Source organism: Corythoichthys intestinalis, chromosome 4 (genome assembly GCF_030265065.1).
Source record: "Corythoichthys intestinalis isolate RoL2023-P3 chromosome 4, ASM3026506v1, whole genome shotgun sequence".
Lineage (NCBI taxonomy): Eukaryota > Metazoa > Chordata > Actinopteri > Syngnathiformes > Syngnathidae > Corythoichthys > Corythoichthys intestinalis.
Genome location: NC_080398.1, coordinates 51,533,507 through 51,549,753, shown reverse-complemented (window position 1 = coordinate 51,549,753; position 16,247 = coordinate 51,533,507). Strand labels below are relative to the sequence as shown.

The 16,247-nt window shown below is 37.9% G+C and overlaps 1 protein-coding gene across 1 annotated transcript in view; it reads right to left on the bottom strand.

Annotated features, from left to right (window-relative positions):
* The window catches only part of emc2 (ER membrane protein complex subunit 2), a 36,480-nt gene extending 23,031 nt beyond the window's left edge, over window positions 1-13,449 (bottom strand). Inside the window, exons 1-5 of the mRNA XM_057835003.1 lie at window positions 13,301-13,449; window positions 12,636-12,749; window positions 9,610-9,674; window positions 7,698-7,783; window positions 6,291-6,348 (exon numbers count right to left, since the gene is read on the bottom strand). Of these exons, the coding sequence (XP_057690986.1) occupies window positions 6,291-6,348; window positions 7,698-7,783; window positions 9,610-9,674; window positions 12,636-12,749; window positions 13,301-13,382 (405 nt within the window). The 5' untranslated portion in view covers window positions 13,383-13,449. The remainder of the gene's footprint in view (window positions 1-6,290; window positions 6,349-7,697; window positions 7,784-9,609; window positions 9,675-12,635; window positions 12,750-13,300) is intronic.
* Between the last annotated feature and the right edge of the window lie 2,798 nt (window positions 13,450-16,247).

The window sequence follows — 16,247 nt, the reverse complement described above, 5'->3', positions numbered from 1 at the left end:
TTGTCTTCCCTTGCCTAACAGCGTTTCCCATCTGTAAAACAAACGAACAAAAAATTGTAAGACTTGCATTTATGCATTTAGGGTAAGAAGCCCATGTATGACTTGAAGTAGATGAACGTTTTTTTTTTTCATTTCTTTATCATTGTATACCTAGGTTTAGCAACGCTAATGATGTCTCAGCTGTGAACCAAAACACAGAATTGTAGTCAAAATGAACATAATTGTGGCATCCTACACGTACTGATTAGCAACAGGCTAGCAGCAGATAGCATGTGTTGCAGCCACAGCAGTACATTACTTGAAATAAATAACAAATTTTCAACAGATAATAAGCATTATCATTATTACAATCATCATCGTAGTAGGAATATCAAAGACAACAAGTCGTTTCATGCGTAAGATTTTAGCTTTAGTATTTTTGGAGCTCTGGACACATGAAAATGCAGGGATAGAAAGAACATACCTTCCATAACACAGCGGCAACATGGCTACATAAACACCCGGTCTTTATGGTGACACGGGCTTGGTTCCACATCTGCATTCATGAACATGTTGTCCTCCCACGTCGTGATGATAGCAGATGGATGCGGTATTTCTCAATTGTCTTTTCTGAGGGATTTTTGATGAGTGATGCCACTCCAGCACCCCTTGTTGTTTTGGTTAGAGAACTTGGAAAACGGAAGTCGCGAGCAGAAATGACGAAGTGAAGCGGAAGTACCTCGGAAACTTATCTATAATTTAATGGTAGGAAATACGTTTTGTCTACTAAAGGGCACTCATGCTCTTTGGACATGTCTTGTTTTATAAATGTAGATTTTTCTAGTTTGAATGAGAATTTTATGAATTTTTTTTACCCAATATGGTCATTTAATAGCATATCGTGCAGTATAATAATAACAGTTCATATAAATGACGTGCTGAGAAAAAATACCATTGTCTAAAAGAAATATCAGACTTCGTAAGCAGTTACTCACGTTACTCATTCAGCATTTTTTCCACTGAATACTTGTACTTGAGTAAATTACTTAGATGACTACTTTTACTTGAGTAATATTTGAAGTAACGCTACTCAAGTAAAATATTTGGCTACTATACCCACCTCAGCTCATTAGGGTGGTAGTATTGTCATGCAAAGTAGTTGACCCTTCTCTTTTGCAAGGACAAGTCTGGAATTTCCCAAATTCCTTGTCACTTGACTTCCCAGCATGTTGAGAACATGAGGTAAAAATAAGAATTTTGAGGTTTGCCCCTGTTCTTTCTTGGCAAAGCCCACCCTGGCCTTCCTTTTCTTCCTGAAAATGAATGGTTTGCTTCTTCTAGTCAATCATCTTATTTGCTTGACCTCCACTTCTCCTCTTGTAGGGTTGGTGAATCACCAACCAGCACTTTTTTTTTTTTTTTCCATCTCTCAAAACTAGTGGTGTCAACAATAATCGATGCGGCGATGCATCCCGATGCAGGGCATGGACGATTCGATGCGGGCAACAAGCCGAATCGATTTAGCGCATTTTAAAATATATAAGTACGTTCAAAAATCTTCCTGCGCAATTCCGGTGATGCAACGGATTTGGTTTCCCCATTTGTATTATTATTCTCATGTTTCATTTTTCACACACTGCATAACTCTGGTCAAGTTTCCGACCAACCTCGTAGAAGCCAAAATGTCTCCAGATGTCTGCTTTCAATGTCTTAGGTGCATCAATAATCTTTCTCGCTCCCTCTTTCTCCGCTTCAGCCACTGTTATGTTATGTCCCATCTCTTAGAGGCTAGATCTTGTGCCCGAACCCGGGCCCAAAATGTTAAGCATTGATGTTCGGGTCGGGTCGGGCCCCCGCGCCGGACTAACAAATAATTTTTTTAAAAAATGGGATAAAACCGGGAGCAGGCTCTCTGTATTGTGCATTTGCTTGTGCATGCACATAAATGCAGTGGCGCCGCCCGCTTTTTCTTCTTCTCCTCCGCTGTGGCGCTTGCGATTCGTTACGAAAGACACTTTTATTTATGCACACAAAGGCAACACAAATGTGATCCTTTTGAATCTTCTCTGTGTGTCTGCAAAATCGCATGTTTTTTTTTTTTATATTAAACTTTCCCAGCATTATTTCGTTGTGTAAATGTTTTTATAATGATCATAAAAATATGTAGACTATTTAAACATTAAGAAAACTTGCGTTTTTTTTCTGCCAACTGAGAATTCGTTACTAAAGACACTTTTTTTATGCACACAAAGGCAACACAAATGTGATCCATTTGAATCTTCTATGTGTGTCTGCAAAATCGCATGTTTTTTTTTTTTTTTTTATATTAAACTTTCCCAGCGTTATTTCATTGTGTAAATGCTCTTATAATGATCATAAAAATATGTAGACTATTTAAACATTAAGAAAACTTGCGTTAATTTCTGCCAACTCGAAGAAATGAAAATAAATTGCTGCTGCTGCATTTTTTTTTTTCCGCATCAATCCAAGCCAGGTCGGGCTTCAATACCAGCGGGCCGTGTCGGGTCGGGCTGGATTTTTTAGGCCCGGTCTAACCTCTACTATCTTTCTGCCCTCTCGATTGCAAAAAACTGATATTTCCTCATGTTGAAACAGATTGTTATGGCCGCTAAAATGCTGCTGCACTTCATTTTAATTCATTATTTTTTTATTGTTATGTGGTAGTTACTGATTGCATTTCTAAGTTGATTGCACATATATAGTGGGCTAGGCCTACATTTTACTTTTGTCCTACATTGCAATTTAGTTGATGTTTTGTTTACAACTGAACTGATCCCTGGATTGATATTGCGATAAAGATGCTGCTGCACTACAATATTTTCTTTGTCGTTTTCTTTAATATTTATTTGAATATTTCTATTGATGGGTCGTTGTAACTAAAATACAGTGACTGTTATTACTGATTTTGCACAGGAGTTCAGATGTTGTGTGAAAGGCTGCTACTTTGTGTGTAAAAAAAAAAAAAGAGAAAGCCCTGGTCTCATTCAAAACACCAATTAAATGCTGATTTTTTTTTAATATATACATCTGAAAGTATTTTCATTTGACTTCAACCAGGAGTGACACAAGAGCCAATAAAAAGTTGTTTAATGTCTGACCGCTTGTGTTGCCTCATGATTCACGAAAAATATGCTTTGCTTTAGAATTTTAATGCATCCAAGGCTTTAATGCATCGCGATGCATTGCCGAATCGAACCGAATCGAATCGTGACCCTCTGAATCGAATCGAATCGTGGCCCTCCGAATCGTAATCGAATCGTGAGGGCAGTGCTGATGCACACCTCTACTCAAAACATCTTTGTCGTCACACAATATGTAGTATTCCTTGTCTTCCCCATCAACAAATGTTACTTAGTAAACCATAATTATTATTTGACTTTATTGTCTTCGGGTTATTTTAAATGTTGGCCTGGCTATGGTCAATGTTTGAATAATAACTTGACAGTTTTTTCGCTATGCAGTTCACCTGAAACAGTCATAAAAACATTACCGAAGATTTTTGATGGGTCAAAAATATACCACTAATGTCGCCGACGGTGTAATATGGCACAGCCTTATGTGATACTTTCCTTTTAAGGAGCCAACTTTACTTTGTGTTTATAAAACAGTACAGTACTTACTAAGGGTGTAACGGTACATGTAATAGTATTGAACCGTTTCGGTACGTGGTGCTCGGTTCGGAATGGACGCGTACCGAACGAGTTTCTGACGTAATATAACCCTTACTTTTCGAGGCTGTGAGTCGATCGGGTTACAGTTTCTTTGTGTAGATTATATTTACTCCACCTTCTCTACTATAATGAGGACCAACACGGTAGGACAGTATAACCCAGAAACGTTAACGGCGCGACATCGTGGCCTTCGCGAGAACGCGGTGAAACGCGGGCATTAGAGTCAATCAGCCAATGTACACCAGTCGCAGTGTGGCCGCGTGTTAGATGCGTCCCAGAAGCGGCTCAACGCAACGCACGCGAAAAGAACAGCAGAGTTTATTATTTAACGCGAGACGCGACCCTCCTGCGTCAGTTGTACTACCGGTAGCTAGGATCAGGCCGGAAGTCACTCGTGTAAAAATACGGTGGATCCGGTCGATTTTCAAACTAATATGCAATCCTAACCTACTCTTTGAGTCCATCAGATCTCTTGAGTGGTAGATCGGGGCACAGTTGACTTGTCTTTGTTGATTTACTGCTGTCTTCTCTGCTATAATAATAACCAACACGGCCCCGTGTTCAATACAAACCCTCCTACCACAACAAAACAAGTAGGAACTAATATTCACATAGGAACTAAAGTTATACAACATAAAATATACAATATAAATGAATACTACATCACATTTTTAAAATATAAACACATAATAAAATAAATAATAGCCCATTTAAATAAAATACATTGAAATGAGCTAAAACACCTGTAATTAAATAATAACACACACATCCTGCTTACACAATTAAATTTATTAATTTCTGTGTGGCGCTTTAACTTGAGAAAATCCAACAATAAAGCTTTTGAAAACCGTTCATAAGAAAAAAAAATGTTTAATTGAGGCATTTCATTTGTAAAATACATGTTAAAATCTTGGTCATTGGGATTGCTTTTCTCTTTAGCACAGGACTTCTTTTTTCTTCTTTCTTTCAGAAAGAAAGCTGACCAATACGCGGGGTCTGAAAGGCAATTTGTTATTGGATTATCTTTAAATACTCGCTACTTTTTGAGCAGAATTCTAGCTTTGTATAGGCTAATGTTCCTATTGTTGAAAACACAAAAGTGTGTAATAAACAACTAGCACATTTATATTTTGCATTTCGTTTTCTTACTGTACCGAAAATGAACCGAACCGTGACGTCAAAACCAAGGTACGTACCAAACCGAGATTTTTGTGTACCGTTACACCCCTAGTTCTTACAATTAAAAGAAACTATGATGAATGACAATAAGAAGAAAAAAGTTCTGTCTGGGTGTTACTAGGTGTAAATTGCCAATTTCGTGATGATACTATATTGATTCTTTGGAAAATCGAAACATTTACCGATTTAACTGTCTGGCAAGGATCTTTGATGTATTTAATACAACGTAAACACATTTAACGGGTCAGTTACATTTAAACTAAAGCAATAAAAATGAAAAAAAAAAAACATTTTAATGTTTGTGACAATGATGTTTCTGAAACGTTTCTGAAAAAGGCATTTGAATGAAAATCTTTTAAACAAAACAGGAAATTTAAAATATGGTGATGCATATAGATCTTTAGTGGATTGATCGATTGTGATTAGAATCTTGCCTAACTAATCAATATCCAAATGAATGTATCAATTGCCTCCCTCGTTGTAAAACTTGTCACCCAAACTTTGACCTAGAGCTCCTTATTTTCTTATCTATATTCACTGAAGCAGGGTTCTTGTACCATTTTAAAAGTGAAAGTTAATGCTTTTTAAGACGTTTTAAGACTTCAAAAATATAATTTAAGACCAAAACATTCGCAACAATTTCTAATGATTAAAAAAAAAGAAAAAAATTCACTTTAAACTGCTGCTACAGATCACTAGCGTTTTTCTCCTCTCGTGCGACTCGGCGGCTTTGACCCCCGATGTCCCTAGCGAAAAAGCACTTTTTCAAGACTTTGCAGTGGTCACTGTTGTTATTTTCACCGGGGGCCAGCAACCTCTTAAATAAACAATCTTCCATCCATTTTTGAGTAAATTTACACTTCCCCATCTCTGCATAGTCCCGATCACCTGTACAACAGCGAATAACCAGGAAATGGCGTCATGGCGACAACTCAAGTCACAGACGTCCACCGAAGTTGCAGATAACGTACCGTATAACATATATTATTCCCAAACTCTCGTATTTAGTGCACAACCATTAATAAAACAAATACATACCATTAGAGGTTTTACAGTGTACTACAGTGATTTCACTAGCTTTAAATGCACCGTCTGGAAATTTAATACTACTTTAATACTAATTAATTTAATACTAATTAATTTAATTGAACATAAAGCTATGGAAACCTGTGGTCAAATGTTTTGAGAGACTTCACCCTTCACTTGGATGAAAGTGTGTCTCAAAACCTTTGGCCAGGGGTGTATACTTGCAGGAAGCCATGACATGTTCTTAGAGCTGATACACAGGTTTACTGTGCACCCTTCTGCAAGCTAATTGCAGAGCATTTACCGTAAGTTCTACCTGCCACTTTAAGCCAGTGGCATTGAAGAACAAGTAAATATTTTTAATTAATGCACACAAACATGCCACGGGACCCTGGCTGAGAATCAATGTCTTACCGTATTTGTGGGGTCATCTTGAAGAATGGCATCATAGTGCTTGTTGGCCTCATCGTACCTTCAGTAAAAAAAGAAAAGACAATCTGAAGTTTTACACAATCCACCTTCAATCTTGTAAAATTAAGTGGTGGGGAAATCAGTGTTTGGGGAGAATCAAGTTTCTGTATACAGCAACATGGATATTTCTATGATTACAGCAAGGCTATACAGTAATCAGTGGTGATCTTAAGGATGAAATAAACACTCATTTAAGTGTAGGTTGCTGGTTACACAACCAACCTTGTGAGAGTCTTGTATCATTTCACAATGAGTCACGAAATCCATCCAAACAAAGCCCTTTCTTTTGAATATTCTATTTGTTTGATTGTACCCAATTTGATTCACCTTTAAACAATAACATTACTGCATACAATATTCTTAGATATTCCACGATATTATTGACTGTTTGTGTCTTGGCCCTTAACAACACATTACATGTCAACCTGGATACCTAAAATTGGTGTACATGATTATTTAAGAGCCAAAAATAAGTTTTATATGAGGAACCATACATCTGAGAAATAAAGTAGACACACCAAAATAAGATGTCACAGGTATTATCTTTCATATGTCATCAGACACATGACAATTGTGTCAATTATATGTTTTGTATGCAAATCTTAAACTGTGATATTTTAGCTGTCAAACCCAGTGTCCAGTAAGTGATCACAGAGTAGCCCAGCACAAGTACTACACCAGAGGAAAGCAACTCTGGTTTCCATTAGCGTTGAAAAGCTCCAAGTCCAGAACAGCTGCCTCTGTCACACTCACATTATAACTCAGCCACACTTTGGAATATTTCCAATGACAGTAGGAAGCAGGTCACTGATTTAGTGGGATAGGGGCGTTTTGGAATAATTGGTTAGCATTTACTTTAAGTGTACACTTATTGATACTAATGAACTAAGGTGTTAATAGTACTTAAAATCCATACAAAAGACTGAAATTACTATATTTATAGGTTTGTAAATAAACACTGACAGAAACGAAAACATGTAGAGTGACGTAAACAGTAACTTGTCCAAGACACACTCATTTGTGCCAGGACCAAAACCGGGCAAGACAAAAACAGAGATTGAAGAGCCCTGAGAATAACACTGGGATCTGACCACTTCCTTCCCGGGAATCCCGAACTCTGACTCGAGGGTTACCCAGTGTCAAAGCTTTCCCCCGTGTTTTCCAGTTTAGTAAATGAATGTTGAGTGATCCAACATAAATACCCTCAGCCCTCAAACCTTTCTGAACATGTACACACTCATATTGTTTCACAATCTGTAAATTGCTTTTGATTTTAAGCCCCCTCATATTTAATTCACAAAAATTATGTTATTGCCCCTTCTTCTCCAGATTTTGGTGCTCCATGCTTACCTTTCCAAAGCTTCCAACCTCATGCCCGATAATCGTTTCACTCTGTGGCTATCAGGAAACTGCTTCCTCAGTTCCTGTAGACAGGTCTACAAGGATGTGGGCAGACAAGAGACACCAATTATAGTTGGCTGTATCTACTAAACTATTTTATGCTTCATTCACGCAAGGGAAAGAAAGAAGTGTAATTTGGAGATTTTGGCTCATTTTGCGTTCATAAGACACTGTCCAACACAAACCACCCAAAATATATTGAGAGTTTATTTTTTACCTTAGTGTACGCGCTTACTGCCCCTTATTTCTTAATTTTGAAAAATAATAACATGGTTTCTACAGGGAAGGTTTTAAAGAGCTTTTCTAAATAATTTTGAATGACATTTAAGAGCTTTATCACAACAAAAATAACACAATGTTTCAATAAATTATTTCAGTACATTTATTTATATTGCATGCATTTAAGTAAGTTATGTACACAGTGGCACCTCTACTTACGAAATTAATTGGTTTTGTAAACTGAAAATTCCATAAGTAGAGATACGTTTCTTTGTAACTGCCCTAATCCTTTCCAAGAGGGGCAAATGAAGAGGACGCCGGGATACACAAATACAATAGAGGTCCCTCTTAGCAAATTGGATGCCAGGAAATGTAAGGCAAACGCCACTGGCATAGCAGCTATAAGTATGTTACATACAGTAAACTCTCCGCTGCGAGTAGCGGCCCTCACTGTATTTTTTGTCCTTTCGTATCCTAAAATTGATTTCGTAACAGAGGCAATATTTTCCCGTTGAGGCGTGTCTTAACCTGAAAATTCCTTATGTAGAGACGTTTGTAAGTGGAGATACCACTGTACCTTGAACTATTGAAATGCAGGAAAAAGGAAAGATCTTTCTGTGAGTTTGTAAAAGCATGAAGAAATTGTTGTAAATGAGTCAGTTGTCATTTACTTAGAATAAGCCGATTTCAGTTTAACTTTCTACAGAACTAAAATGGAATCATTGTACTGTAATTGTAATGAGTTTGTCACAAATATCATAATAATACTTGATTCCCAAGGAGCGCTTGACAATTACTCTAATTTTGATCGCGATTGGGTCATTCCATATGAGCTCAACCAGAGGTCTTCAGGTGATCGATAACAATTTCGCTCAAATTCCGGCAATACTTTAAATGATTAAGAAACAAGTGAAACATTTTAAACTCATACTCCAAGTGATTTTGGAAATATGTCCACCCCCCACCCCCCAAAATTAGTTGCCACACCAACTTTTTGGCCTCATGAAAGTAAATTTACAGGGATTTTGGAGGTCAATATTGGAAAAGAGACAAGAGTAAAGGCTGAAATTTCTTAACCAAGGTAAATCTGGCAGAAGCTTTCAGAATCTGGTGTCAGATTTTCCGCCCTGATGAACTCAGTATTTTGAGCAAGATACTGAACCCCACATTGCTCCTGGTGCTGCGTCACCAGTAGGTGAAGGGCGAGATAGTGAAAAGAGCTTCGAGGGCCTTGAAAGGCGGAAAGGCGCTATACAAGTATAACACCATTTACCACATCCATTCATTTACAGTAAAATGTGTCTAACCACCCATTGTTAGCCTTAGCTTTTTCTTCAGTAGTGGCAACAAGGGTTTTCTCTTGACAGCAAGACAACGTGTACCCGTAAATAACTCACCTTCTCACAAACTCAGCCTCGGGAATGCGATCCTTTCAACAATGCTAAACCATTGTTTGACAATGCACTCCAATTGTGCACTGCTACACACAAAAACTGAGTGCTGACACAGACAAACACTAAGCAAAATATATAAAGCATCCACTAACTGATCAGGTATGTATGAAGCCCATTTAGCTCTTAAAATTACATCTACAACTTGCTTTGTGAAGGAGTGTGTGTGAAGGAGCATAATAAAATCTTACCAGAGCCAAGTCATCCCGACTGCAGTCCAATGCTGCAATCATCACTTGCTCATAAATGATCCATACTGGGCAGAACAGAGACAAAAAAACAAGCAAAAAAGACTGATCACGCTTTCCACACCCGTTAGGTACGAGATGACAGGATATGTTAATCACAAGTCAAAACTTATTTTTACTTAGTTTTGTTTTTTCCACACAGTTTGATAGTATGGGTAAATTTGTGTGATTTAGCAAACTATCTTTAAATACAATGCATTATTGGAATGACCTTGAATAAGTAGGGGATATAGTGTTAACAAAATGATGCTACATAATTTGATAGAATTAGGTTTGAATGGTGGTTTTACAAAAAAGTTACTAAGAGTTACGTCTGAAAAAATAAGATGACTGCTCTATACAAATCTATAACACTTGTATTTTATTTTATATATCTTCATTTTATATACATGCATATCTTCATGAAATATAACATGTTTTGTCACTGGTTTAATATTATTTATGAAATAAAATTCCCAAAATAGTTGAAAAAATGAGAAAAATAAACTAACCAAAATGCGTGTCTCCCAAAGCATCAAAGTCAAAGGTGGGTGGTGTTAACGCCTTTATTAACATGCAAACTGACAGCACTAATCCCTACACAGTACATATATACATATACAGTTGTGGTCAAAAGTTTACATACACTTGTGGAGAACATAATGTCATGGCTCTCTTGAGTTTCCAGTTATTTCTACAACTCTGATTTTTCTCCGATAGAGTGATTGGAACAAATACTTCTTTGTCACAAAAAACATTCATGAAGTTTGGTTCTTTTATGACTTTATTATTGCCGGGCTCTGCCAGACTATTCTCCCTGTATTTTCAAACACTGAGAGAAATAGTCTGGGAACCATCCCATTAACGGCCTTTCGAGCAGGTACAAAATCAATCGGCAAATCAGATTCGTTTATTCGCGTGACGTGTTCTTCACGAGCAACGTCACTCTTGCGCGTCGAAAGTCGTCTCTTCAACAACACAGATGGTGAACGGGAGAGCCGAGAATATGTTCCAATCCACGGTAAAAACAGTTTTAAATTACCAAAAACACATCGACACGAGTCATTGACAACAGTCTGTCTCGCGCTAGCCATGTCGAATGACGATGACGAAGAAGTATCTGTTCCAATCACTCTATCAGAGAAAAATCAGAGTTGTAGAAATAACTGGAAACTCAAGAGAGCAATGACATTATGTTCTTCACAATCACAAGTGTCTGTAAACTTTTGACCACAACTGTACATACAGTGAGGAGCAGAAGTATTTGCACCCCTTGTGATTTTGCAAGTTCACCTACTTAGAAAATAGGTAGAGGTCTGAAATTTCGATCATAGATGCATTTTCACTTATACGGACATAATCTAAAAAAAAAAAAAAAAACGAATCCGCAACTCACATTGGATGATTTTTAAAATAATTTATTTGTAATTTACTGGAGTTCATAAGTATTTGTACCCATGAAAATCAGCAATAATTATGACACTGAAAGAGTTGTCAGTCTACCTTAATAAAAAGTCCACCTTTACCTCATGAGTAACCACCCACCCACCACCCGTTTGAGATCACAATTGTCGCCTGTGCACCCCACAGTCAGTCATAATCCAAATGCTACCATGGGCAAGACCAGAGAGCTTTCGAAAGACACCAGAGAAAATAAATGTTAAGCTCCACAAAGCTGGAAAAGGCTATGGGACAATTGGATAGCAGCTTGGTGAGAATAAATCAACAGTTGCAGCAGCTGTTAGAAAATGGAAAAGGCTAAACATGACTGACAATCTACCTCGGACTGGGGCTCAATGTAAAATCTCTCCTCGTGGGGTACCACTTATGATGAGAAAAGTGATGGCTCAGCCTAGAACTACACGGCAGGAGCTGGTCAATGACCTGAAGAGAGCTGGATGCACAGTATCAAGGCTACTGTCAGTACAACACTACGTTGCAATTGTTTAAAATCATGCATTGCTCAGAAGGTTGCCCTGTTGAAGCCAGTACATGTGAAGGCCTGTCTGAAGTTTTCCAGGGACCAATTGAATGATGCAGAGGAGTTATGGGAGAAAGTCATGTGGTCAGATGAGACCAAAGTAGAACTTTTTGGCGCAAACTTTACTCATCATGTGTGGAGGAAAAAGAAGGATGAATACAATCCCAAGAACACAATCCCCACTGTGAAGTATGAGGGTGGAAACCTCATGCTTTGGGGATGCTTTTCGGCAAAGCGGACAGGACGACTGGACTGTATAAAGTAGAAGATGCATGGTGAAAAATGTATCGTCAGATTTTGAGCCACAACCTCCTTCCCTCAGAGATTTGAAGATGAGTCGTGGCTGAATCTTCCAACATGAAAGTGATCCGAAGCACACGGCCAAACTGACAAAGGAGTGGCTGCGGAAAAAGCATATCAAGGTCCTGGAGTGGCCCAGCCAGTCTCTAGACCTCAAACAAATAGAAAATCTTTGGATGGAGCTGAAACTTCATGTTTCTCAAAGACAGTCCCGAAACATGACAGATCTACAGGCGATTTGTGTTGAGGAATGGGCCAAAATCCCCGTTTCCATAAGTGAAAACATGGTGAAGAAATACAGAAAGCGTCCGACCTCTGTAATTGCAAATAAAGGCTTTTGCACAAAATATTAGCACTGATTTTTTCAGGGGTATAAATACTTATAAATCCCAGTAAATTAAAAATAAATTATTTAAAAATCATACAATGTGAGTTCCGGATTTTTCTTTTAGATTATGTTCTGTAAGTGGAAATGCATCTATGATAGAGATTTCAGACCTCTACCTATTTTCTAAGTGAGTGAACTTGCAAAATCATGAGGGATGCAAATACTTCTGCTCCTCACATATATACACACATTCATACTGAATCACACTTATGACTGTGTTTCAATGTGCTTTGAATTACAATGGGGGTTTATTTTATGAGTATTCAACCTACTGTTCTGATCTACTTCCAATGAGCAATTAGTTATCAACAATGCACTTACTGTCATCTCCCAGTTTTGATGAATGATCGCAGATGAGCTCTTCGCCAACATCCACTATTTGTTCACTATTTCTGCAGTTGTCCTCTCTCCATTTGCGCAACTTATCTCGCATCTCTGTAGACACAGTACATAAAATACATTGAGACACCCTAAAAGGCTGCGTCTCAGGATAAACAAGCGATCAAAGTGTTGTGTAAGAAAATGTATGAAGGGTGAAAATAAATTCCAAAGACAGCTATTTCTTAACAATAACAGTTTGCGTCACGATACTGGTTTCTATATTTTAACTGGAAAAATTGGCATCACGTTACCAGTGACATTATAGTACAAAACTGTCATTAAATTACATAGAATAGATTTTCTGTAAAGGAATGGCTGATACGAAACAGAAAGTTTTATTTATTTATTACGTGTCTCGAAATTCAAATGAAATAATGAACCACATTTCAACAACATTTAAGTAAAACCGTATGTCATTTCCCTTCAATAAATTAATTTTGCGGATTACGACGCTAAAGCTAGTCTTGGTAATACTAGCAAGATAGCTCTCATCTTGGTTTGTTCTTACTTTAGTAAAAACAGTAAACGACCATCATACACAATGTGCACCGCAATACATCCAGAATCTCACACAATGATTCTGTGACAATAAACCATTTCCTTACCTTCCCAGCCTACATCGTACATTTCCGAAACAGACGCCATCTTTTCTTTACGGCACAACAACCCTCCATAGATAACACACATATGAAGCTAGATGGACGTGCGCGCTGTATACAACGAGGACGTGAGTCATCTCTCATCGGCCATTTTGCAACGGTGTTTTTGCCAAACATCAGTGTGTAGTCAATGAAGCATGGACTATGAAATAGCTCAAATTTTGCCCGATTTCCAAACGGCTTGTTTTGTCACAGACGTCCGAGATGCAGTAATTTTACTGCATACAGTACTTTGAAATATTTATTACAGTTTACAAAATCCAGCCTGAATCATTGCCACTTTAATACATTTTTTTTAACCAAACCATTTGGTAATTCGTTATGAATTCAGCAAGTTAAGAGTAAATTAGTGGGGGGAAATCATCACAGAAGCAGAATCTGCCATGTAAATTCTCAGACGCAACATGGCCGCCAACTGCTTACGCCGCGCACACCCCTTTTGCCCAAGAGCCTGATATCTATGACAGCGCCAGCCACCGTACCAAAGTCATGTGACTACCAGTGCAAGGCAACTCTTATATACTGGACTGTCTCAGGAAATTAGAATACACAATATTCTAATTTTCTGAGACAGTCCTGTACATTAATCCACCATTTAAAGCAGGGGTGTCCAAACTTTTTGCAAAGGGGACCAGATTTGGCGTGGTAAAAATGTGGGGGGCCGACCTTGGCTGACGTCCTTTACATAGAACAATATACAGGACTGTCTCAGAAAATTAGAATATTGTGTATTCTAATTTTCTGAGACAGTCCAGTACAAAGTTACAAGCTTATAAAAGTCCTTTCTTTAGTGTTCTTCGTTCATTTCCAATGGCATTTAAGTTTGTTTTTCGTTTTAGGTTATGCCACAAAATACCACATTGAAGTCCAGACCTTAATGTGAATCTTGGACTTGGATGTCCACAACCTTAATATTATTAATTAGAGCTTTCAAGTGATTAAAATTTTCAATCAAGATTAATCGCATTTTTCATTGTTAACTTGCACTTAAAAAAAAAAAAAAAAAAAAAAAAAAGATTTTGGGGAAATTCCATTATTCACAGCCATAACTTGATAGCGTACTGCACTGTAAACCGGAAGGGGGTCCAACATGCATAGAAGCGTGCTCGCATACAACCCAAGCTAGTGCTGCTTGTTTTCTGCCGGTAATCTTTCAAAAGAGAACATGCCGAGTAAACACTGCTGCTATGGAACTTGTAGAAACGACTCTAGACATTACGACATATGAAGGACTTTCCCGAAGCCAAAAACGCAGAGGAAAACGTGAACAATGGAAAAACTTGTGCGGACGTCCAAAAGACCAGTTTAACACTAGCGAGGTGAAGACATTCACCCTCATATGCAGTAAACATTTTGTTGGGGGCCATGGTCCTAGATGACAATGCTGATCCATTGCCTGCCACAGCCTGCCCCAAAGACCTAAGCCATTTTGATATATTTTAGCTTGGCGTTTTGCCGTGCTGCTTCTATCTGACAATGAATGTGTTAGGTTTTGTGTTGGTTTTCTCCTAGTGTGACTTGTCCCTGTGATTGACCATTGATTTCACCTGTTGTCTCCTAGTGTATCCTTTAACCTGCATCCTCACCTGTTTCTCGTTGTGTCATTAACCCTTTTCTGTGTGTGTATACTGGACTGTCTCAGGAAATTAGAATACACAATATTCTAATTTTCTGAGACAGTCCTGTACATTAATCCACCATTTAAAGCAGGGGTGTCCAAACTTTTTGCAAAGGGGACCAGATTTGGCGTGGTAAAAATGTGGGGGGCCGACCTTGGCTGACGTCCTTTACATAGAACAATATACAGGACTGTCTCAGAAAATTAGAATATTGTGTATTCTAATTTTCTGAGACAGTCCAGTATAAGCTCCCAGTTTCTTTTCCCTCCTTGTTGCGTCATTTTCAATTTGCATATCCACGTTCATGACAGCGTTCTCCCCAGTTCCTCGTGTTCCTCTTCCTGCTTCCAAAGTAAGTTGATTTGTTAGCCTGACTTTTGTTTGCTAAGACTTTGGATTCCCTGGTCATTTTGTTGGTACTTTGTTTTGTGTTGGCATTAATTAAAACATTATTGCACCGCCTTTTTTGCCTCGCTTCCCTTTTCCTACGTTTGGGTCCACACACTACCTGCCTAACCGTTTCCTGACATAATGACCTGAAAAAAATTAAAATGGTATCTGACTGCCAATGCTGTTACCTTTTCTGTTGTAAAGGAAGAACTTTAGTAAAAGGGGGAAGTGTAAATAAATTTATAGGATTAAGATTTGTTATTAATGAAAAAATTTAAAGTGTTCTTTGGCTGTCACTGAGTAGTATTTGCAATCGCTACACAAAAATAGCAGTATAAATTACCCCCCAAGAACGGTCAGAGACACAAGACAACCAGAGTATATAATGTGTAAGAAAGACGGGGCATATGGTGGTAAAGGATAGCTTGTTGAAACAGGAGAATGTCATTGTCAGTGGCGTAAGGCAACGCACACGAGAAAAACGCGTCAATAAAAAAGCTACCTCTGGATCAGGTCGGGTCTTTTTGCCGTCTTTTTCAGGCAAGGCAAGGCAAATTTATTTATATAGCACAATTCAACACAAGGCAATTCAAAGTGCTTTACATCACATGAAAGATGATTAAAATCACATTAAAATCAATAGAACGTAAAAACAAAGAATCGAAATAGGAAATAAAATTATACATAAAAATTGCATTCAATCACGAATAGAATAAAAAAATAAATAAAAAATAAAACAAATACTACTGCTACTGCTAATAATTGAAATCAGCAATGGAGATAAGCACAAGAGGAATAGAAAGCAAATAGATCGACATATACAGTATAGACAGTTATGGATATGCAGTGCTAAACAAAAGTGTTTTTAGCCCTGATTTAAAGGA